The following is a 23,654-nucleotide window of genomic DNA, read 5'->3' as shown; positions in this document are numbered from 1 at the left end:
TTTTTTCAAAGGTCTTGGGAATTAACAAGGTGTTTTCTGACAAAATTGAGATGAGCCTTAATGTTGTTTTTGTTCAGAAGTGTTTTTTTGTTTTGGAACTCTGCCATGCAGGCCGTTTTTGCCCAATGTTTTTTTTTATGGTGGAGTCATGAACACTGACCTTAACTGAAGCAAGCGAGGGCCGCAGTTCTTGGGATGTTGTTGGGGGGTCTTTTGTGACCTCATGGATTAGTCGTCGCTGCACTCTTGGGTAATTTTGGTTGGCTGGCCACTCCTGGGAAGGTTCACCACTCTTCCATGTTTTCGCCATTTGTGGATAATGGCTCTCACTGTCGTTCGCCGGAGTCCAAACACTTTGTAAATGGCTTTATAACCTTTTCCAGACTGATAGATCTCAATTAATCTGTTATGTTTTAACAGGGTGGGGGGGGGCAATCACTTTTTCACACAGGGCCGTGTAGGTTTCAATTTTTTCTCCCTTAATAATATAATGTTTACTTTAAAAACTGCCTTTTGTGTTCAGTTGTGTTTTCATTGACTAATATTTAAATTTGTTTGATGATGTGAAACATTTAAGTGTGACAAACATGAAAAAAAAGAAATCAGGAAGGGGGCAAAGACATTTTCACACCACTTTAAATATCAACCCATTGAACTTATATAAATATAAATGTTATATGAATATAAATGTTATGAAGCTTATTTCACAAAAGATCTTTATTTTTGCAAACCTGAAAATACATTTACATATATCATATTGTCTATGTGTTGGAGAGTGTCTAATGCTGCAGGCACTTAAAAATATTAGTTATTTAATAGTAGTTCAATAATAGTTCCCACTAACCACTGTGCATAATATCAAACAAACAATCCATGGTGGCAATGGTCACACACGCTTCCTGACACTTCTTCTTTGTTGGTGTTCCACGGATTCTTCTTTGCGGCTCTTTGTTATGGTCGGCAGACTGGGCATCGAAATTTTTAAATATGAACAATCCCGGGAGAAATGGAATGTTAGTCCCAGTTCCTATTGATGCTAGAGACTCAATTTCCAACTTTACAGTACATCCAACCCAGCAATGCTGACCATACTGCTGAGCATGAAGGTAACACAATGACATTTAATGACCGAACTGCTGTCCATGAGGATAAAACGATGCTATTGACTGGCTAAACTGCTGACTGTAAAGGCAACACAATGATATGTGTACTCAAAGATAACTTATAATTTAAATACATTTAAAGTATTCCTCTGTATGGATAGAAAATTGTTATATTAAAAATATAACCAAAGAAACAAATTCGAAAGGACGAACATTCAAAAAATGATTCCAAAAACAGGATGACAAAGGATCCTGAGTCTGTGTAGGCTCTCAGTCGTACGGGAGTTGTCCATCGAGGAAAAGGCTTCTTGAGACGTCATCTGTACTTCTGTGAAGAAGGTGTCGGACGTTTCGCTCCTCATCCGAAGAGCTTCGTCAGCGAACTAATAAGTGCTGGTAGCTTAGGCCTTAAATACAGTAAGAGTGGGCGGAATTGGTGTGCCAACACCCTCCTACTATTGGTTCCTTCCACTAAGCCTGGGCGGAGTAGTGGTATAATCCTATCCTGCTATTAACACCTCCGATAAAAGGGAAGTGTCGCTCCCTGAATTGGGTATGAACGACTCTGATACTGGCTCGTTAGCATCTATTGTACTGGCTCGGCCCTGGCTTCACCTCATTTGCAAGACTAAGAGCTGTGGGTTTTGGTCTCAGTAACCTGCTGAACACAGGGTCTAAATTAAACCTCAAACCACCATTCCGATTCAATGATGGGTTCTGTTGTTTGACAAAAATAGCTTCCTTTACTCCTCTTTCAAACCATCTGTTTTCTTTGGCCAAAATCTTTACCTCGCTGTCCTCAAAAGAGTGATTGGTTGCTTTAAGGTGTAGATGTATTGCTGATTGAGGACCACTAGAATTGTCCCTGCGATGTTGATTAAGCCTTTTTTTTGGAGCATTCATGTTTTTTGCGGCTTTTGGCAACACAAATTCAAAAAGACGCCCACGTTTTCATCACTTTCTTAAAAAAACAGAAAAAACAGGACATCCAGGTCAGGACATGAAAACAGGACATGTGACGTGCCTGGGAACGTTTGGTCACCCCAATTAACTGACCAGGTGGTCCTTGTCCTTTTACACTGTAGTATATATTGACCATACTGCTGACCATGAAGGTAACACAATGACATTTACTGACCAGACTGTCCTTGAAGGCAACACAATGCTATATACTGACCATACTTCTAACCAAGATAGTGACAGTCAAATTTCCTGACAATACTGCTGTCCTTGAAGGTAACACAATATTTATTAGGCAGACTGCTGCCCATGAAGGTAACACCAGTAAAAGCAATGACCTTTACTGACCAAAATACTGTCCATGAAAATAACACAATGATATTTACTTACTAGACTGCTGTCCATGCAGGTAACGCATTTATATTTACTAACCATACTACTGACCATGAAGGTAACACGAGTTTAAAAAATAATATTTACTGACTACACTGTTGACCATGGAGGTAAACAATGATATCTACTGCTGTCCATAAAGGTAACGCAATGAGATTTAATTGACTAGACTGTAATTGAAGGCACCACTCAACACTATCAAATGTGTCCTGTATTGATGACTGACTTGGCCACCTGTCCGGTCTGAAGGGGACACTGCAGAAATTTGTGGACGACGTCTTTGTGGCCATCCTGAGCACCAAGCGTCCTCCTCCCATCGCTGTCAGGTTTTTCTTTGACTTCCTGGACGACATGGCGGAAAAACATGGTATCGATGACCCAGAGACTGTTCACATCTGGAAGACCAACAGGTGGGACAGCGGCCAATTCCACTGACCATCTAATTATCTGTATTTGTCTCTGACATGTCTGTCTGTCTGTCTTCATGTGCCAGCTTGCCTCTCAGGTTCTGGGTAAACATCCTGAAGAACCCTCAGTTCGTTTTGGACGTCCAGGTCACAGACAGCATTGATGCTGTCCTGTCCGTCATTGCTCAGACCTTTATTGACTCATGCACCACGTCAGAGCACAAAGTGGGACGGGTATGTCTCTCGACACTACACTGACATCTTATGTGTGCGTGTGTGTGTGAGAGAGAGAGAGAGAGAGAGAGAGAAAGAGAGATGTAACCCCATGTGACTGCTTTCTGTCCAATCAGGACTCTCCGGTCAACAAGCTGCTCTATGCCAGAGAAATCCCTCGATACAAACAGTTGGTGGAGAGGTGAGTTACCATGGAAACATGTCCCCTGTTGTAAAGTTATCATAGCGAGATGTCCACTACAGCACTGTTACCATGGAGACATATCCCATGTCATGCAGTTACCCTGGAAACATGCATCCTCATCACACAAGACGTATGTGTGTGCAGGTACTACAGTGACATCCACAGTGCTGCGTCTGGATGCTACCAGGAGATGAACTCCACTCTCACTGAACTGTCTGGGGTTAGTGCAACTAAACTACTACATTCTATTCAAACCATTTTGTGACTAATGTGACACAACTATCTGGAACTAGAACATTCTGACTGTGAGTGATAAGGCATGTGCATCATGGCAGGCCACACCTCCGTTATGACGGCAGAAGGAGGCACAGTGTAGTGTCCCTACAGAGTCACACAAAGTCTGTCACTCTTCTAATTATTCTTTATTCTGACATAACGACATCAACAGCAGTGCATTTCCAACAGCATATACTGTATGGATATCCACCATGCAACATTCTCACCACACTTGGGTGAGGTGCATTCATGGACACTCCGAACTCCAATTTATTATGCGTGTATGGTTGGTCTAAATTAATAGAAAGACAAAGAAAAACAATTATATTGAAGTACAATTTTCTGTATTTATGTATGCTCGGAAATCCCAATAAATACGCTCAACATGTGAATTTAACTAAAAATGGCCAATATGACAAATCAACCCATGTAGACATTTTTAAATTGTTAGTTATAGATGAAATGGAAATTCCATGGTTGTAATTATTACATTATCGAGGTATATGTCACTGTCCATGAGTTTGCTTGCGTGACAGTTTGGTTTATGTTCTCTTTCATACAGTTCCGGTTTTCATGCTTTTTATTTTGTAGTATTTCAGTTTTTGCTCTGTCCAGGTTTCCTTGTTTTACTTTTCTGTTCTCATGCACCTGCTGTCAATTGCGTTTGGATTATTTAGTTTAGCCAATAGCGTGAGCCGTCGTTGGAGCATCTAATGAATGTTACAGTTCTATGTTGTGGATTCCTGCCGCTGCTTAGCAGCATTAAGAATTATAATTAAAAATATAATTTTACCTGCACTTGGGTTCTCATCTCTCGCATCCTGGGGTTGCCGTCATAACACCACAAGCCAGAACGTGACAGAATGCTCCGACCACAACAAGACGACCTCACAGAGATGGACTACTGGGCCTGGGTGGTCCTTACAGATTTGGAAAAGGAGAATTGAAAATTCTCCTCAGAGGAATTGGAAAACATGGTGTGGGGGCCAGATGACACGCTAAATCCCATGGCGCGGGTGTACCCTGGTCCCGCCGAAGACACACCTTTGCCATCTCCCGCGAGGGCTTCTTGTCGTCAAAAGGTGAAGTCACTCCCTTCCTTCTCTCCACGCCACGCCGAGGTGCAACTCCCCGCTTACAATGTTGCTTGGTTTCCTGCCAATGGCTCAGCCCACGACTGTCCACGCTCATCATCAGCACGCCAAGCTCCAGCGGCCCTCCTCGTCCTCTTCCGCCTTGTTCTCAGTGGAAAGCCCAGAGAGGGGCCGCATTCCAGTTCCCGCACCAAGGCGTTCCAAGCTCCCGCCGCCCTCCTCACCTTCTGCCTTGCTCCCAGTGCAAAGGCAATAGGTGGGCTGTGTTCGAATTCCTGCGCCAAGGTGTTCCAAGCTCCCGCTGCCCTCCTCACCTCCCATCTTGCTCCCAGAGAAAAGCCAAGAGATGGGCCGTGTTCCACCAAGGCACTCCAAGCCCAAGCTGTCCTCCCCGGTTCCCACATTGCCCCGTGCAACATCCAGAGGTCAGCTCTCCTCCCACTCCCACATCTCAACTCATCAAGCCACAGACTCCCCCAAAGCCCGTCCACATCTCCTCAAGCCCGTCCCGGCACCACTCCTGAGGCCCCCTGCTGTTCTGGTTTGGGGGATAGAGCGGGTGGAACCAGCGACCCTCCTCCAAACCCCCCTTCACTTGTCCCTGGTCCTGGTTTTGCCAGAGGAGGTTGTCTGGACTCCGCCTTCGGAAGGGGAGGGCTAGTATCAGCAGCTGTGTGACTGGCGACGCGAGTTCATGCTTCCTCACCTCCACGTCAGGCCGAGATGCTTCCCGCTTCCTCACCTCCATCTGCTCCTCATCTGGCCGAGACATCACCTCCTTCCGCTCCGTGTCTGGCTGCGACGTTACCTCTTCCCGCTCCGTGTCTGGGTGAGACGTCACCAGCTTCTGCTTCTCCTTCAGTTCCTGTCCTGGTGGGTTCCTCATGCCAGTGTGCTCCACCTGGAGTTCCTGCTACAGCTCAGCTCGCCCGCCGGCTCTGCCTCTCATGCCGTCCCGGCCGACCCCCAGAGGGGTCCTGCATCCTTCATCTCGCTCACCGTCCAGGCCGTCCCCTGGAGGGGTCACGCCGGCGGCCCACCACTGGTCCTCCCACCACCCTTCCCTCTCTTTAACTTTGGACTTTTTTGGACGTCTGGGATCCATCCTTGAGGGCAGGGTACTGTCAAGGTCCATGAGTTTGCCTGCGTGACAGTTTGGTCTCTTTCATGCCTTTTGTTCCAGTTTCCATGCTTTTTATTTTGTAGTACTTCCATTTTTGCTCTGTCCTGGTTTCCTCTTGTTTTAACTTTCTGTTCTAACGCACATGCTGTCAATTATTTTATAATTTAGTTCAGCCGGTAGCATGAGCTGTCGTCGGAGCATTGATGACTGTTACAGCTCTATGTTGTGGATTCCTGCCGAGTTACTGATATTAATTAACTAGCTGTCAGATGATTACAAATTTGAATGAAATTAATCACAGTTTTCAAATTAATTAATCATGATTAATCACCATTTGCAACTATGTGTGAAATATGCCCATTTTTACTGCATTTTACAAAAAGATAAAAGAACAAAAATATAAATGAAGAGCCATGAAGAGTTGTGTTCTAAGACACCAAGTAATTTAATCTGAATTCACATGTTTTGATTATAAATGTACAGTTTCCAAACATACTTAAATGCATGAAATCGTACTTTCACAGTAAGAGTTACGTTAGTGGGTGGTAAGAATAGCCATTTATTGTTTTTTTGTTTTTCTGTTTATTAAGACCACACGTACATGAATAACAAAGACATTATTGTGACGAAACAGTCAGTGAGGAAACGGTAGCTCTTTCTTTGGCAGGAACCAATCATGAGCTATCAGTGCACTCAAGACAAGCTTGTCAACCCACTGGAAATTGCAGGAGATCATTATATATGTAACAGTGTAACAATACAACACTCTGGCTCACGCTAAACTCATCACACAGCAACTTAACACTCAAAAGGTATACCTGAGAAATATACAAACATGTACCAGTATGACTTTAAAATGAAAAAAACAACTCTTTTAAAGTTTTCCCATAATACATTGCATCTGAGCAATACATCCATTGGTGCTTGCCGGGGCGCTGCAATGACATCAGCCTCGGTCTGGGCCCTGAGCTCCTCTGGCTCCCTCTGGTGGACAGAGGCAGCATTGCAATGCCATTCATCTATCCATCCATTTTCTATGCCGCTTGTCTTCCAATGAAATGCTTTGCTCAGACAAAATGCATTATAGGAAAACTTATATAAAATATTATATTAATATTAATAGCTTTTTAAAATTTTAAACTCGTCTTGATACATGTTTGTGTATTAATTAGGTAAACCTTGTGAGTGCGGCTTATACACTGGAATTTACGCTACATGGTGTTGGAATTGCACAGTTGTTGATGTATTCAGGTCAGAATAAAGTTATAAAAGAGTGTCACACTCTGTGTGAGTGTGTGGGGACACTACAATATGCTTCTGTCTGCTGTCGTAACAGAGAGGTGTGGCTTGACATGACGTGCATTTGTTAATTATGCCCGCGTAACTTTAACGTAAAAATAAAACTTAATGAATGAAATAAATTAGTTACCACCGTTAACGTGCAATTTAAAAACAGCCTTTATATTAACTGCAATTGCACTCTGCAAAATGATTAGCAGTGGAAGTCATTATTGATGTGCTGTTTGGAAAATACAGACACAATTTCTGCTACACTATTTGGCATGCGTGTTAATTATTAATTGTTGTCATATTGTTAATTAATTGTTAATTAGAGAAGGCCATGCCTTGAACGCCTTCTGGTTTTCTTCTAACACTAAAGCAAGAAGCTAGGCTATAGTTTATGGGGCCAAATTACAACATGTGAATAAAACGTTAAGTTAATCATCTATTGATATAGTCAAACCTGTTTTAGCGGCCACCTTTATAGAACGGCCACCTGCCTAGAGCAGCCACTGAAAAATCCCCCGCAGCAAATTTACATGTTATAGACCCTGTGTGTAGCAGTCACCTGTCCAACGCGGCCAGCGGTCACCCATTTTGTATCCCTTGGTCGATATCTGACCGCATATAGCGGCCAAATTACCAACTCAAGTCGAAGCTTCATGCACGAAAAAGTTTCGTTTTTCAATCAATGAAGCCGTCGTGTGTAGACTTTAATTACTGAGTCCTAGCTCAGTCACAATCATTCACAAGATCCACACAAACTGTCAGTTGTTCCACATAAAAAAGCCGTCTTCTTTTGAGCTTGCTATTTAATGGTCAAACATGTAACTTTAAGAGCATTTGCACCAAAACATTACTGCAAAGTAGGCTGGGAACAGGACGTGCTACAATACGACGCTACAATAAAAAAAAAAAAAATACACTAGCATGCATGCGGCAGCGGGAGCAAAACTGAGTTCGGTTGTACTTAATTGAAGTATTTTAGAATGTGCTCAACGTTATTTTTGATCAATCCTCATCCATAAATCCATCAAAGTCCTCATCTTCTGTATTCGACACAAAAAAAAGCTGTCTCCTTTTCCGTTCGCTACTAGTCTGTTAACTTGTCAGTGTTATTCAGCTCCGAAGCAAAGAAGGAAACTTCTCCTGTTGCTTCTGCCAACTTTATTTATTGAACGCGACCACCAGACAGCAGCTCAGAACACACACACATCTCTCAGCATCGTCTCTCCTTCCTGCTTGCCCACAAGGCAAAGGTTAAACAAGCCCCACTACATAGCTGTCCAGCCAATGCCTGTAAGAAATGACACCGTATATTTCCTGGTGTGCACTGGTCAATACTGTAATGCCGCTTGTTGTGGGGAAGGAGAGACTCACGTCGCCGATGCACTTTAATGGCTTTATTAACAGCGGAGAACACTGCAGGACTTTACATCCACGCCAACATAAACACACTTCCCAACTCTCTCCAAACTCACAGCTAGCACTGAGCCTAGCTCTCCTGCTCGGGACGCCCACCGTCACTGCCCGTCACTTCCTGATGAACTAAAACTGTAATGACAACTCTGCCATGTAAAAAGTAAAATATTAAAAACAAGCGTAAGACATTACTAGCACAGCTTTGTTCTGTGGGTCGTGGATATATTCTATCAGTTATTATTAAGCCTTTAGCTTCCTTTTAGTAAGTAAAAACCTTGGCTATGATTGCACTACATTGTCATGTAGACCTACAAAGTACACTTGGAAGAACAAGAGGTGAATCAATGTATTGCAACTGATGTGAAACTGATGAGGGGTAGGATTAAATAAGCTTTGCTTCTTCCTACTCCTTTTTGGACATGCAAAATTGTGAATTGTACTATGTGATGTGCTACTGTTTGACTCATGCATGTTCAGGATGAATTAAAACCATGAACCATGATAATAACAAGCCGAGTAGTGCTGTACAACTTTTATCCGCAGTCCGCAGTGCCCTCTACTGGTCAACATTATTATTATTATTATTTTCCCTTTTTTTTCTTTTTTTTCCTCTACTGGTCAACATTCAAACTGGACGCCAACCTGTCTATAGAGGCCACCTGTCTATAGCGGCCACTTTTGCAGACTCCCTCTAGTGGCCGCTATAGACAAGTTTGACTGTACTCTATACAAAAAACATGTGGTGTCTAAATCATCACAATTGTTATCACTGACATATACTGTATATTGGTGAGTACATGGTTTTATTTGCCACTATTTTTCATGAACTTAAAATTGTACAGTTATCTTGTTACATGTTTTTTAATGACAGTTTGAGTGCACCTCAACTTTAAATTTGGACTCGTGAGATATTTAGTCAGCAGGTTCAGAAAACGTGTCATATATTTAAGGAAAAGGCCACCACAGTATGTGTATCAATATTTCAACTTGTTCTCACGTTAATTGCTCTTTTTTTCAACTTTTGCTGTTGTTTTGTTGTTTTTTTACAATATGCTATAGGCCAATAAAAAATAAGCTTAGAGGCTCCAAAAGGCCCCTGCGCAGCACTTTGGACACGCCTATTCTAGTTCTGTCTCCACCAGTGCAGACGTGAGCATTCCTCATTGTCCGTTCATGTATTTCACTGGGCGGCGAAGTGCACAGATGCACAGATGCACCAGTCGCCTCCGTGCACTGCCGACGCCAACCCTCCACTGCATCTGGCTTCTCACACGGCCAGCGGGGTAGCCCTGCTGACAATCATGAGATCAGGCGAGGATGCCAGACGCATAGCTGTGTCACCTGGATCTCTGCTTTAAAGCCTTATATTCGCCATGTTTTGCTTGCTGCGCTAAATGTAGTGCTTTGTCCACCAGCACCCACCCCCCAGTTATTGCGCACAGCCCACTTTGGGAACCACTTAGCAGTGCCCCCTGATGTCCCATGGCCCCTGATGGGGCTCCTCTCGCTTTGAAAACTGATCTAGAGCATTTTGTCTGTCTGCACAGAGCTTTGCTTCTGAGATGAACAGTCTTGTTGCACTTCATGAACTCTACAAGTACATCAACAAATACTATGACCAGGTAACGCACACACACTCGCACACACACATGCACACACCACTGACCCTTATTGTGTTTGTCTCGCAGGTCATCATGTCTCTGGAGGAGGACAATTCTGGTCAGAAGATGCAGTTGGCCTATCGACTGCAGCAGGTCGCTGCCCTGGTAGAGAACAAGGTTACGGACCTCTGATGACCTGCGACCCCCATCACATAGAAACTCAAGGAACACTTCCTGTTGGCGAGCATCAGGGCCTCTGAGAGACACTGGAAACACAACACTTTGCGCACGTGTGTGTGTGTGTGTGTGTGTGTGTGTGTGTGTGTGTGCGTGCGTGGATGAAGGCAAAGGTCCACTATGACAATCTAACTTGCACTTACAGTCCTCATCACAAAGCACAAGTGGTCACATGTTGATCAATCAATCAATCATCTTCAAACCACGACTTGATTGATAACACTATCAGGGATTGGAATCATCTTTTCAGTCCGATCCAATTTCTTGACGTTTTCACTCTAAATGTCTTCTGGTCCAGCAGTGGACATGTTAACATGGAAACATTTTAGTGCTTTGTTTTAGAGATTTTTGTTGTGTATGATTGACACATGCAGGGCCAATGAGGAAGCCTGGTGGCACGCAAGCTCCACCTCCAGTCAGCTGTGCGTATATGTGTGTTACTAACTTATTGAGTGTACATACTGTAAGCCCTATTTAAAGCTATTTATTCCAGCTGTGCCTTCACTCTTGCAGCTAGGTGGCGCTGTGTGAGCTGACAGCAGCTTCATGTTTAAACAGCAGGGAAAACAAGAGTGACAACACAACTCAGAGGCTGCGCTGTTAGCGCGTTTAGCGAGCTAACGTTACGATAAACAGAGCTAACGTTGGCCTGGTGACAGAATGTAGAGGCCGTGATGGAGACAATACAAGCACATATTTGTTAGCAAGCTAACATGACAAGTGTTGGCTTGAATAAGACTATGCTAGCTACAAAGATGTTTTTATGGGTTTTAAATGTGTAATACAACTAAAACAGCTCCATCTTTTTGCATGTTAGCAATGTAAATTCCATTTACATATGACATGCTATAATCTCGTTGTTTTAGCTGCGTGATGCTACAAGCACATCCAGCACTATATGCTAGCTTTTTGAACTACTTCGCTAACGTGACATGCATGTTTTTTTTATTATCAACCAGCTGGCATGACTGAAGCCAAAATGACCTACACAATGTACAGTAGATGAGACAACAGGAAAAAAGCAATAATAATAATAATGAGCACATGGCTGTCTTATATGATTGCTAATTACAAGTACATGATAGTGTTCCCAGCTGACTTCACCAGTGTTTATTAATGTACATATTCTTATTATTATGCATCTTTTTATGAACAAAACAGCTCATAAGATAAAAGATAAAACATTTAAATGGACAGTCCGAACTAGCTAACAGAAGGTTCCTTCTTCTTCTTCTGCTATGTTGCTCTTCCTTACAGACTTTTCTGTCTTTGCCTGCTTTGTCTTTGTGGATTTCTTATAGATTTTGCATGCGTGTGAAGATGATGAAGAATTATGGTGCTTCTTCCAAGATATTTTGGTCGGGAAAGATGATGATGATGTGTAACAGGAGTTTTGAGCTTTGACACTGCTGATCTTTGTACAGTTTTTTGGATGAAATGATTGTCTTTGTTACTTTTTCTACAAGGGACAAAAAAGAAGTGCAGGATTAGTGTAATCTTTTCTACTGATTGTGCGAATGTGATGTAAATAATGAGAACGCTGAGAATGATGATAGTGATGTTTTTTTTAAGAAAGGCCAAACACTTTGTAACATGACGAAAAAATTAAAGTCTAATTTTTAACACTTCTTTCTGCTCAACTTTGTTATTAATTCATAATTCACTTTTAAAGACAATCAATACATAATGTAAATAATAATATATAATCTAATAAATAACTACAATACAAATTATATTTCACACTAATTCATTTATATTTAATTATTTATTTTTTTGATAGCCGGGTGTTGTTGGCTAGTGCGCATGCGCAGGGCATGGTGTCAGGTGTCAGCAGCTGTTGGAGGTTTGAAGGCTCTCTGCTTGCATCGAGACAGCAAGAACACTTCGCCAAGAATAACCTGAAAGGGCCCAGCACGTTACTAATCCGGTACGGACCGAACTGGACCACGGACAGAGCCGTTGTTCCTCCGCTGCGCTGCGAGCTAACGAATCTAGGGAGCTGACAGAGCTAACGGAGGCTAAAGGCTAGCTGTTAGAGGACCAGCTTCCCAGCCGGGACAGTCCCCGCTGACCCGGTTCAATTTGAGTTCTGAGAGCCAGTATGCTGATAGGTAACGTATCACAGACCCGAGTCCTTGTCTCGGTACCGCTGTCAGTGTTGTGGTTTCAATTCTGAGTGGTTTATAGCTCAACAAGCTAACCTAGCAAGTGTTAGCCACATTAGTGGCCACAAGTACCAGCCAGTGACAGCCGCCGGACTACGTTCACAAAAAGAAACAATTCCACTTTCATAGAACAATAAGCTGCACGTCACTTGAATTTTGTAATTATTTGTGGTTAAGGTTGTCCCTCGGAACAATCGGCATTCTTTAGAATGCAATTTGTGTGTCCCATGCTGCTTTCAGGAGGCGTGTTGTGTAAGTGAAACACTGATGTTGGCTGTTAAATCCTCTCATGTCAATTATTAAATTGACCTGTGCTTTGGGCCAAGTTAATTACACTATTGTTGTAACTGCAACATTCCAACTGAATTGACTAAACAACAACAACCAAGTGCTGTACATCAGAGATATCAAGTATATACAAACATAAAATAATAAGAACTAATAACATTAGTTCATGTTTAATTAGTGAAAACTCGTACTATTGAGACCCAGCACTTATACATTTGCAGTATAGTACGAGCACATGTTTGCACTTTTTAAATGCTGCTTGTGCCTTCTTACAGCTGCAGTCGGGACTGGAAGCGCAAGCCCCACCTCCAGCGGCAAAAAGCACAGGCGGCGAGGCAAAAAGCACCGCAGAGTCCGGACTAACGAGACCCGGTGAGCGTGACACACGTGGACGCTAAATTTAGGTCTTTTAGGAATGAGATCTTCTGCTTGTGGCTAACTATTTCCTGAGACATGGTTCCCTTCTCTGCTTTTAGAGCTCTCACACACACATACACACTTCACTCTTGCTGTCTCCTCTATCTGTGCCAAGCGAGGCTAACTGTTCTGCCTCATGGCAGTCTTTGTGTTAGCCAGCTTGTCCAGCTGACCGCAGCCAGTCCATTAATAGCAGCACACACTGAATTATGATACCACACCACAACACACCACCCACCCACACACACACACACACACACAGTCTATTTCCATGCATTTCCAACACACTTCAACAATGTCACTGAGTCAGCCCTATGTGTGTGGGTGTGTGATTGTGTGTCCGCTGAGTTTACAGTTCGTTTCGATCATACGTTTTTTTTTCATCTTATCATCACAAATTTCACTTAAAAGTCCAAATCACCTTTGCACCAAGCAATCCAGTTCAGTTTGTGGTTAGGAAGTGTAAATGCTGATGTGCGTTGACGAGATCTGCTGTGTGAGTGACAGTGACATCATGGCGTGAACAGAGTTTAAGGTGACAGTTCCAAAAAGGGGCAACAATGGAGGATATCTGTCTTCTTGTTTTTGGTTATCTTCCCATTTGCCCATTTGGCACGTGACCATTCTCTGTCCACTAGGGCAGTGGTCCCCAACCTTTATTGACCCACGGACCGGCTTGTGTTCCCACAAATCTCCCGCGGACCGGGAGGGGGGTGGGGGGGCGCGTACATTATAGCAATCTAATTTATCTTATTTATTATGTATTGTGTAAAACTAAGACATGAATAACATCAAATTAAAAGCACAAAATGAATGCCGACCCACCATCCACCAGTTCAAGTTCCAGCCAAGTTTTTCCAGAGAGATTATTACATCGCTGTTTGACGTGTGTGGTAAAAGGCAGTGTGCTAGCATGAATTAACTTGAGACAAATGTGCACATTAGCACTCAATAAGTCATCAAAACTTACCTTTATGCATTCCCACATAGTATCAGCATTTGACACCAAATATGAGGTGAAAGAAAAATGGTAAAAATACAGTAGTAGTCTATCTGTGCGGCATGAGATAAAGTTAGCACACGCACAACGGACATGCGTCAAGTGAGACGGATGTAACAGCTACTTTTCAAAATAAAACATAAAAAATAAATGAAATAATGGAATTATTTCTTCTTTCTGTCTGGCCCGGTACCAAATGACCCGGGGGTTGGTGACCACTGCACTAGGGGTGTCACGATACATTCAGCTCACGACTTTATAATATAGTCTTTTTTTTTTAATAATAATAAGCTTTTGTTACAAACATGAATTTGTGGAATTGAATATGGTTATGAAAATAGCTCTTCAAAGCATTAAAAATAATGAAACCAAAGTATTGCTGAATTTACCTTTTTATTAAACAGCAATATTGTTTGGCTTGTCAGGTCCCTAATCCAACAAAATATCCAAAAAAAAGTCCATCCAATAAAAGGTAAAATTTGAAAAAAATGGGCATGCAAAAATACTTCTAGGGTAGGATTAATTTGACATGCTTATAAATCAATTTGTGGTGTGATTTAGAATATATGACTTTTTTTTTAACAAACTCCTTTAGTGCCCTGTGAAATCCGTTTAATTTTTTTCCCAAATTCCGTTTTTTTTACCTTTTCCACGTATTTTACCAGCATACTGTGTATTTTGGGTTAGTGAATAAAATGACCAAGGATGAAATGCAAAAATCTTTACGTTTATTGATGCAATATGTCATTGGCCCATTTTGTCCAGTAATTGAGAAATGGATGTAGTTTGGCTAACTTTTCTAATGGGATGTCAGCCTCAGCACGTATTGTTACAAAATCTTCAACAAACTGTCATGCCCGTGCTTGTGGTTAAAATGTAGTCACAGATGTAATTCCAATTGTGTTATTAATGTAACATATTTTTATGACACCCTTATTTTGTTAACACAATTAGACAAATGTGACAAAGAGCGCTCTTATTTTGAAGTGTTGTGTGTGTTGAGAATGGCAATTGACATTAATACGAGCTGGGTGCAAGTATAAACATGGTTCTCGTCTGTTTTCAGTCAGAACCTGCACATTGACAGTGGGCATTGTAAAATGGTTCTTACATTAAAGCGGTAAAACACAATACGGTGAAAATATATTCATCCAGCCTGAGTCGTGCGCGCACACACACACACACACACACACACACACACACACACACAGCTGCACTGCTAAACTAAGCTAACCCCGGTAGCTTCCATTCACACCCCATAACAGAGGCGCTAGGGAGCCGAATAGCCAACGTCCAAAGTGAAACTAACTTCACCACTGTACACCGCGGGCATGTCTGCATGGTGGTGGTGTGTTTTCTTATTCTTGCGGGTGGCAGGAGTCGAGTGGCAACGAGCTTTGAGGCGCATTACTGCACCTACCATGTTGGATTGTGGCTCAGAGTTTTGAACGTGATACGGCAACCGGATCGGCCCGATTTTGTGGCGGAAGCCAATATTATCCATTCTTCAAAATACTGCGGCTCAGCAGCCGAACCCCATCCTGAGGATCAGATCGGGACATCCCTAATTTATTGGATTCACAAGAACGAGATGAGACCTAAGCGTGATACTTTTAACTGTTGAATTTTATTCCATAAATTTAAACAAAAACTGAAAATTCTAAAAGTTAAAATGACAGCAGTTGCTACTTACTACTAATTAGGGCTGCAACGAATGACTATTTTAATAATCGATTAATCGGTTGATTACTTTTTGATTAAGCGATGAATAGGATTTTAAAAAAACACATTTGTAATTTCTGCCTCTTTATTCAGAAATAGAAGATTTTAACTGACACAGCAAATAAGTGCACGAACACAAGGTTGCCTCTTCAATATTCTGTTAAAATGAATGTTAAATAATGTTAAATAATAAAAAATCTACATGTTTGTCATATAGCTTCAGTAAAACAATAAATGTACACAAAAATACAATCATGATCATTTTCTTAGTTGATTAAAGCTTGTTGTTTCAATTAATGGAGTAATCGGTTAGACCATAGATGGACTAAATTAATATGAAGCAAACACCTACAGTTAGTGGTTGAGTCTGCAACATACTGTATCAGAAAAGAGGCAAAAATGCTCATCACTGTTTTCCAAAGTCAAAGCTGATATGTGTGAATATCTTGTTTTTTTACTAAAACACAAAGATAATAGGTCCGCTTTCATGGATGACTAAGGAAATTTAAAAAATATTCACATTTGAGAGGCTGAAATCAGAGCATATATACATATTTAAATTTAAAAACAATTAATCGATTACCAAAATAGTTCTCGATTAATTGGGTAATCGATTAACCATTGATTAATTGTTGCAGAATATTTTGCTGTGTAGTTATGTAAAGACGTCTAAAATATATTGCAGATTGCAGTAGATTAGTTTTATGTTTACTTTAAAAAAGAACTACAGTTCCCCATGATGCTTAGAGTGCGCTACCAGGAAATAGTGAAATAGATGTTACTATCACATGTTTTGATTGATCGAAGTCTTATGCAGCGATTGTGTTTTGATCTGACAAATCTTAAGTAACTTTGATTCAACGTACAATTAGTACCACTTCTGATTGGACATTAGCATGGCGGCAGTTATTCAACTCCAATGGACAAACAGCCACACGTCAAGAACAAGTGGGAACACACAGGTAGGTTGAATTGCAAGGTTTATAGTGTATAAAGTGTATAAAGCACTTAATGTGTGGTTCCAATCCTGCCTCACGCACTGCCACTTACATATTACGTGTATTTTCATTCACAGTAGCGATGCCATAATTCATAGTCTGATTGGTTACTGGCTGCCCTGTTCGGCTTTTCTCTAAATGAGAAATATCTCTTTTTAATCTCAAGGTCTTGTGACACCCCTACTGTCCACCAATCACTGCACTATGTCTTGCTCTGCCTCTTTAGGGGGCTGCTGGGCCTGTTATTTTGGTAGCCTTCACAGCTTCTGTCAGTGCAAAAAGAAGTTACTGCTTGGTGTCGACTGTCCGAAAGACACAGTGATAACAGCACTGAATACATCAATTAGTTTTACTGCTGTGGTCAATTAGAGTCAAACATTGCCTCCTTCAGGCAATGGGTGGGGTCAAGTGGTTTGACCTAGATGAGTGTTACACACTGAATCTACTCTTTCTCCCTTCTAGCGCTAATGACGTCTGTGACCTTCGGAATCTGAACCCTGATGACAGACACCCACCCCAGATACAGGACTACCCTCCAGTCACCCCCTTACCATCACAAAATACTTGTAAAACAGCCCCACCCTCAGGAAGTACATATCATGACGTCACAGTCACAGTGGACACTTGTCCCCAAGACAGGGACCCCCAGAAACCTTGTCCCCTGATTGATCCCTCCACTTCAGATATACAACATAGGCATTTAGCTGCCCTCTGTTGTCCTAAAAAAGTCACACACAATGCCATCCTTCCGCCTCTTATTATTCCCCTGACAGTACCACCCACCAGCCAATCACCTTCAGCCTCTTCTCAGAGCCACACACGTGTCTTATCTGAGAGCCTCGCTCACACCAAATTTCTTCCTAGCACATGTCAGGGCCCCGCCCAGACCAAATCACCTTGTACTACAAAAGAGGGGGACACCCTCAGCAAGTCACTTCCTGTTGCATCTCAGAGCCCCGCCCATAGCCAATCATCTCCAATTGCAAGTCAATACCACTCTCATAGCCAGTCACCTCCCACAACCTCAGAGCCCTACACCTACAGACAATCACTTCCCATCACATCAGAGCCCTCCACCTATAGGCAATCACCTCCCATCACATCAGAGGCCTCCACCCACAGCCATTTACCTCCCAGCACATCAGAAGCCTCCGCTTACAGCCAATCACCTCCCACTACATCAGAGGGCCCCGCCCACAGCCAGTCACCTCCTGTTCAGTCTCTGAGCCCTGTCCATGGCCAATCACCTCCTGTCAAATATCAGTGCCCCGCCTACACTAAATCACCTCCTACCACAGCAGAGGGCCCCATCCACATCCTATCACGTCCTGTTGTATTTCTAAGCCCTGTCCATAGCCAATCACTTCCTGTTACATCTCTGAGCCCCGCCCACAGCCGTAGCCAGTCCCCATCAGCTCTAAACCATAAAATGCATGATTTCAGCACATTGACTCATTTAACATTTGAGAATTCTAATCACAATCTCTCTCAATCGACCTCAGCCACACCTCAGATCAGCACCCATGTCCCTAAAGCCACTCCTACTCCTTTAAGCCCCTCCCACTCAGACCCCTTCCTGGTCACCTCTGTAACCTTCACCTCCAGTGTGTCATCTCACCTCTACTCCCCCCTGTGCTCTTCCTCCTCCTCCTCCTTCGTCACTTCCTTTGACTCTGCGGCAACACACATTGGCCCAAATTCTGGGATGTCATCACCGCCCACCCACACAGCCACTACCCCCGCCCCTCCCATAAGCCCGCCTCCTGCAGAGCTGACCCTGCCCCCTGCTCAGCTTCTGGGCTCTGATGATGAGGAGCAGGAGGACCCGTCAGATTACTGCAAAGGTGAGTTTAGTCTCATCATGGAAGATGTTTTACCTCTAGAGGGTCTGACCAGTATCTTGTGTGACTGTTGGGCTTTGTATTCCAGGTGGTTACTACCCGGTCAAGATCGGGGACCTGTTCAATGGGAGGTACCACGTGGTCCGTAAACTTGGCTGGGGACATTTTTCCACCGTCTGGCTTTGTTGGGACTTGCAGTATGACATTAAACACTTTCTCAACTTCTTGTTGCCTTAGCTCATTCCCCGTGTCCTCTGACTATGTGTCTGGTCGTATGTTCAGGAAGAAGCGTTTTGTGGCCTTGAAGGTCGTGAAGAGCGCGCCCCATTACACGGAGACGGCGCTGGACGAGATCAAACTGCTCAGATGTGTGAGTGTAAAGCCTCAGACATCACATCCTGCACCCAGTTCTACCCCAATGTTATCCAGTTCCACACGGAGGTCTGCACCCAGTTCCCATAATTAATCTCACTCCTCATTCCACATCTAGTGCAACATCAAGTCCTATACCTAATCCCACTTGTTGTCGGACCAGAACTGCCTGTGGTCACATAAAGTGTCTTTATGTGTCCAGGTGAGGGACAGTGACCCCTCTGACTCCCACAGAGAGACTATTGTTCAACTGATTGATGACTTCAAGATCTCTGGAGTCAATGGAGTCCGTATCCTGCTTGGTGTGTGCATGTGATGGTCTTGGTTGTCCACCTAAGTGTTATTTTCCTCAGCCTGTCTCAGATGTGTGTATGGTTCTGGAGGTTTTGGGTCATCAACTGTTAAAATGGATCATCAAGTCAAACTACATGGGCCTTCCTCTGGTCTGTGTCAAGAGCATCATCAGACAGGTAACTCATACATGCACATGCACACACACACACACACACACGATGTTACACGTATGTAACTGTGTGTTTGCAGGTGCTGCAGGGTCTGGACTACCTGCACACAAAGTGTAAGATCATACACACAGACATCAAACCAGAGAACATCTTGCTGGATGTAGATGAGGTGTACATCAGGAGGCTGGCAGCAGAGGCTACTATCTGGCAGAGATCTGGAGCCCCGCCTCCTTCTGGCTCGTCAGGTGGGAGGAGGCCATTGATTGTTTTTTCTTTTCATCTGTCATGTCAAGGAGCAGTCAGTCATGTCATGTCTGTCATGTCATTGTCTTAACTACTGACTCTATGACTCTGTGTCATTCAAAGTATGACCAATAAGGTTTTTCTTTCATCTGATGCTCCCCCTATTCTGTCCCTCTAGACCTGGTCTCTGGTCTATGGACCATGTTTTCTGTGCCTGACCTGTCTTTACTCTTTCTTCAGCACTTCCTGTTTCCAGTTTCTCATATTCTGTCTCTCTCTGTGTGTCTCTCTCGTCATCTCTTGGTGTGTCTCTCTAGTTAGCACAGCTCCCAGGGATGTCCAGGTAAGTGTCCAGGTGTGACACCTGCTGCTGTGCTGTGATTGGTCACTCAGCTTCCGCTCTTGTCTGTCAGGTGACTTAACCTGAAGTTTGCCAATTGGATGGAAGTCAATGCAACAGCCTGTTTGTTGTTGCATGTCAGCACAAAACCACCACCCTTTCCCCCACCACCCAACCCCACAACACACAGAATGAGCGGGAGGTGTGTGTGCGTGTGTGTGTGCGCGCGTGCGTGCGTGCGCCTGCGTGTGTGTGCGTGTGTTCAGTAGCGTTGTAGTCACAGTCATGTGTGCAGGATATTAGAATACTACTGTATGTCTAAACTCTTATTATCTTTGTCATTTATTTTTTTGTTTGTGTGTGTGTGTGTGTAGATAGGTAAAATGTCTAAGAACAGGAAGAAAAAGATAAAGAGAAAAGCAAAGCGACAACAGAAGCTGTTAGAGGAGAGACTGGTGGACATACAGGTACTGCAATAACGTGTACCATACTGTTGTCATAGCAACAATCTAGTAGTACCTCTGCAGTATTGCTATTGCCCCTCATTACTATCAACAATCAACCAATGACAATGAACATTTGTGTTTGTGTTCAGAGGATGGAGGAGGAAGACAGTGTTGACACACACACGAACTGTGAGTACACACCAAATAACTACACACATATAAACAAACACACACACACACACACACACACACATATATATATGAATAGAAATTGTGTTGTTTCATCCTCAGGCCCTCCAGTCATCAATGGCAATACTCTCTGCAACACAGCCAATAACAAAGTGAGTCCAGAGTCATCCTCGTCCTGGTTGGAGGACAAGTACAATGGCCACACCACTGGGCGTTTCTCCAGCCCTGCCTCTGGCCTCTCTGGGGTCTCCAACTCAGTGATATCAGCCACATCAGAATCCACTCTTTCCACACAGTCAGGATACTCCAGTGGACAAGATGGTAAGAACACACTAGACACTTAAAGGCATAGTTCGGATTTTTTTTAATTAAGTTGGATGACATCCCCATCAGCAGTGTAGTACATCAACAGTCACTTTTCCCCCACTTCGTCCCGTGAGTCAAGTTCTGGTGGGTTTTTGTTGTGGAGGAAAGTAGCTGGGGTCTCTTAAGTTAATCCTTTTGCTTGTCAAAACAATATGCGGTCACAAGAGTAATATATTTGCGTCACAAAACCGTTGCCCACAAAAAAGTCAGACCTCTCGGTTATTTTCTCTCTGTTCGTATCACTGCGCGCTGCTGCTTGTCCATGTTGTGGTCCATGTTGTGTATGTGTTTCATTGTTTACATGCGCGGATGCGCTGCTAACTCGCGTCGCAGCAGTCTTCATGTCATAGAGCTTCATGTCAAATAATCCGAGCTATCCCTTTAAATGCAAAAATACTACAGTATATTCGTACACTTTACAACCTTACAGTAATGGTTAATGTGCGTGCGTGCGTGCGTGCGTGCATATGCTTGTGCGCATGCAGTGTTCAGCGCGTCAGACTTCGTGCTCAGTCCTCTGGACCCTCACAATGCTGACAAGCTGCGAGTGAAGATTGCTGATTTGGGAAATGCATGCTGGGTGGTGAGACACTTCTTCTTCATCAGTTCATCTTTGTCTAAAATCCGACCAGACAATCCCACAAATCCGTTTTCTGTCCCACCCCAGCACAAACACTTCACTGAGGACATTCAGACAAGACAGTACCGGGCCCTGGAGGTTCTGATTGGAGCAGAGTACGGACCGCCGGCTGACATCTGGAGCACCGCCTGCATGGTACACACACATACACACACACATCATCCCCATGTTTACACACAACTTGACTGTGTTTGTGTGTGTGTGTGCTGAACGTTTCAGGCGTTTGAGTTGGCCACTGGAGATTATTTATTTGAACCTCATTCTGGCGAAGACTACACTAGAGATGAAGGTAGTCACTACACGCACACACACACACACACACACACACACACACCCACACAGACACACACTCTCTTACAGAGAGCACAGCTACTAATGTTGATGGTCCGTGTTCAGACCACATCGCTCACATCATCGAGCTGCTGGGCCCCATCCCTTTGCCCTTCGCCTTTTCTGGCAGGTACTCCAGAGAATATTTCAACAGGCGAGGTGAGTCCACATGCCCATGTTTGACCACTGCTGCACACATGTACTATATGACATGTGACCTGTGTGTGGGCGTCAGGTGACCTGCGCCACATTTCCAGCCTGAAGCCGTGGGCTTTGTTTGAGGTCCTCCTGGAGAAGTATGAGTGGCCGCTGGACCAGGCTGCTCAATTCAGTGACTTCCTGTCGACTATGTTAGAATTGGAGCCACAGCGCAGGGCCACCGCCACCCAGTGTCTGCAACATGCCTGGCTGCAGACATGATGGTGTGCATGTGTGTTTGTGTGTGATGTCATGATGGCATGAGTACAGTGACGGAGGACTGCTGCTGAGTCACTGACAAGAAGTGATGTTACAGCCTCCCACTAGGTGACACCACTCAGGCTCAACAACAGCATATAAACACTGTAGCTGCCGTCTCTTCTTCACTCACCTTCAGCATCTCTGGGGTTCTCTCTCAAGGTCGTGGGTTGCTTTCCAAACTCAGCAGCCCCATCACCCCACTGTACTTCCTGTCTAGCCTGGTGCCATCCACCTGCCTGCTAGTGTCAGCTATGTTACCTCACACCTGACACTGGAACACAAAAAGCTCATGCTGCTCTTGCACACATTTAGAATGCACCCCAGTTGACGCCCCTGTTATCTGTACTTTTGCTCTGCAACTGTCTTTAATTAAGCTGATTACCTTTTGTTAGCCCTCTGACCTTGACGGTGAACGAGCACACTCAGACCTTCAACGTCCTCCCCTGTTTCATGTCATGAATAACTAGTGCCTTGATATAATCCCTGACCCTTGACCGCGTCGTCACAGTGGATTCAACAGTGACCTTTTTTTTTTTTTTTTTAAACCTGTGACCCTTTGGTGTGAAATGTTTCTTCTCCTGTAAAAAGAAATAAAAATGAATTTAAGCACCACTGACTTGTAATAGACAACATTTAAACTCAGGAGGTCAAATGATTGCTGAAGGAAAGTACAAGCAGAAAGAGCGAGAGTCTGCGTGCTGCCCTCTGCTGGTGAGGGCAAACGTTTTCCTTAAGCAAAGCAATGCCTTGCATGCTTGATGTAATTGTTGATGTGTTGCATTGCAGCAGCTTGTGTTATGTGACTCGTTGACACTTAAGGTTCACAGTGTGTCTCTGCACTGGTGTCTTCTCTTCCAAATTACCGGGGCAACACGGGAGCAATGCAGCTCTCATCAGGTGCGGAACAACAAGAAGAATGTCAACCCCCGCTGTCGTCTATCGTCTGTCTTCGTGGTCGGCTGGCAGACGCCCTCGTCAACTGCGTCCACAGCTTTACAGTTTGAAGGCCCAGCGGAAGGTCACCACCTCTGGACCTCCCACCACTGCTGTTTACCGTTT

General features: G+C 43.7%; 2 protein-coding genes across 7 annotated transcripts in view; both read left to right on the top strand.

The window, feature by feature from the left end:
* plxnb3 (plexin B3) overlaps positions 1 to 11,934 on the top strand; it is a 70,931-nt gene extending 58,997 nt beyond the window's left edge. For 5 of the 6 annotated variants that reach the window (XM_054790931.1, XM_054788391.1, XM_054789252.1 and 2 more), the window contains 6 exons: positions 2,706 to 2,866; positions 2,950 to 3,097; positions 3,214 to 3,278; positions 3,426 to 3,501; positions 10,025 to 10,099; positions 10,166 to 11,934. In XM_054790931.1, coding sequence (XP_054646906.1) covers positions 2,706 to 2,866; positions 2,950 to 3,097; positions 3,214 to 3,278; positions 3,426 to 3,501; positions 10,025 to 10,099; positions 10,166 to 10,270 — 630 coding nt within the window. In that variant the 3' untranslated portion in view covers positions 10,271 to 11,934. Of the gene's footprint in view, positions 1 to 2,705; positions 2,867 to 2,949; positions 3,098 to 3,213; positions 3,283 to 3,425; positions 3,502 to 10,024; positions 10,100 to 10,165 lie in introns of those variants that run through there. The other variant, XM_054792598.1, reaches the window with a different exon arrangement.
* A 189-nt stretch (positions 11,935 to 12,123) lies between these two features.
* srpk3 (SRSF protein kinase 3) lies at positions 12,124 to 23,166 on the top strand. The gene is made up of 17 exons (XM_054781455.1): positions 12,124 to 12,426; positions 13,044 to 13,140; positions 17,368 to 18,749; positions 18,835 to 18,943; positions 19,029 to 19,116; positions 19,321 to 19,408; positions 19,482 to 19,588; positions 19,662 to 19,827; positions 20,143 to 20,168; positions 20,540 to 20,632; positions 20,761 to 20,800; positions 20,903 to 21,121; positions 21,652 to 21,749; positions 21,834 to 21,941; positions 22,026 to 22,095; positions 22,203 to 22,295; positions 22,372 to 23,166. Exons 1-17 carry the CDS (start codon positions 12,417 to 12,419, stop codon positions 22,554 to 22,556), a joined length of 2,979 nt encoding a protein of 992 aa, XP_054637430.1. The 5' UTR covers positions 12,124 to 12,416; the 3' UTR covers positions 22,557 to 23,166.
* The last annotated feature ends 488 nt before the right edge of the window (positions 23,167 to 23,654 follow it).

The sequence above is a fragment of the Dunckerocampus dactyliophorus genome, chromosome 1 (assembly GCF_027744805.1).
Source record: "Dunckerocampus dactyliophorus isolate RoL2022-P2 chromosome 1, RoL_Ddac_1.1, whole genome shotgun sequence".
Classification (NCBI taxonomy): domain Eukaryota; kingdom Metazoa; phylum Chordata; class Actinopteri; order Syngnathiformes; family Syngnathidae; genus Dunckerocampus; species Dunckerocampus dactyliophorus.
Note: the sequence above shows the minus strand (reverse complement) of the source record. Positions and strands in the feature narration are given on the sequence as shown.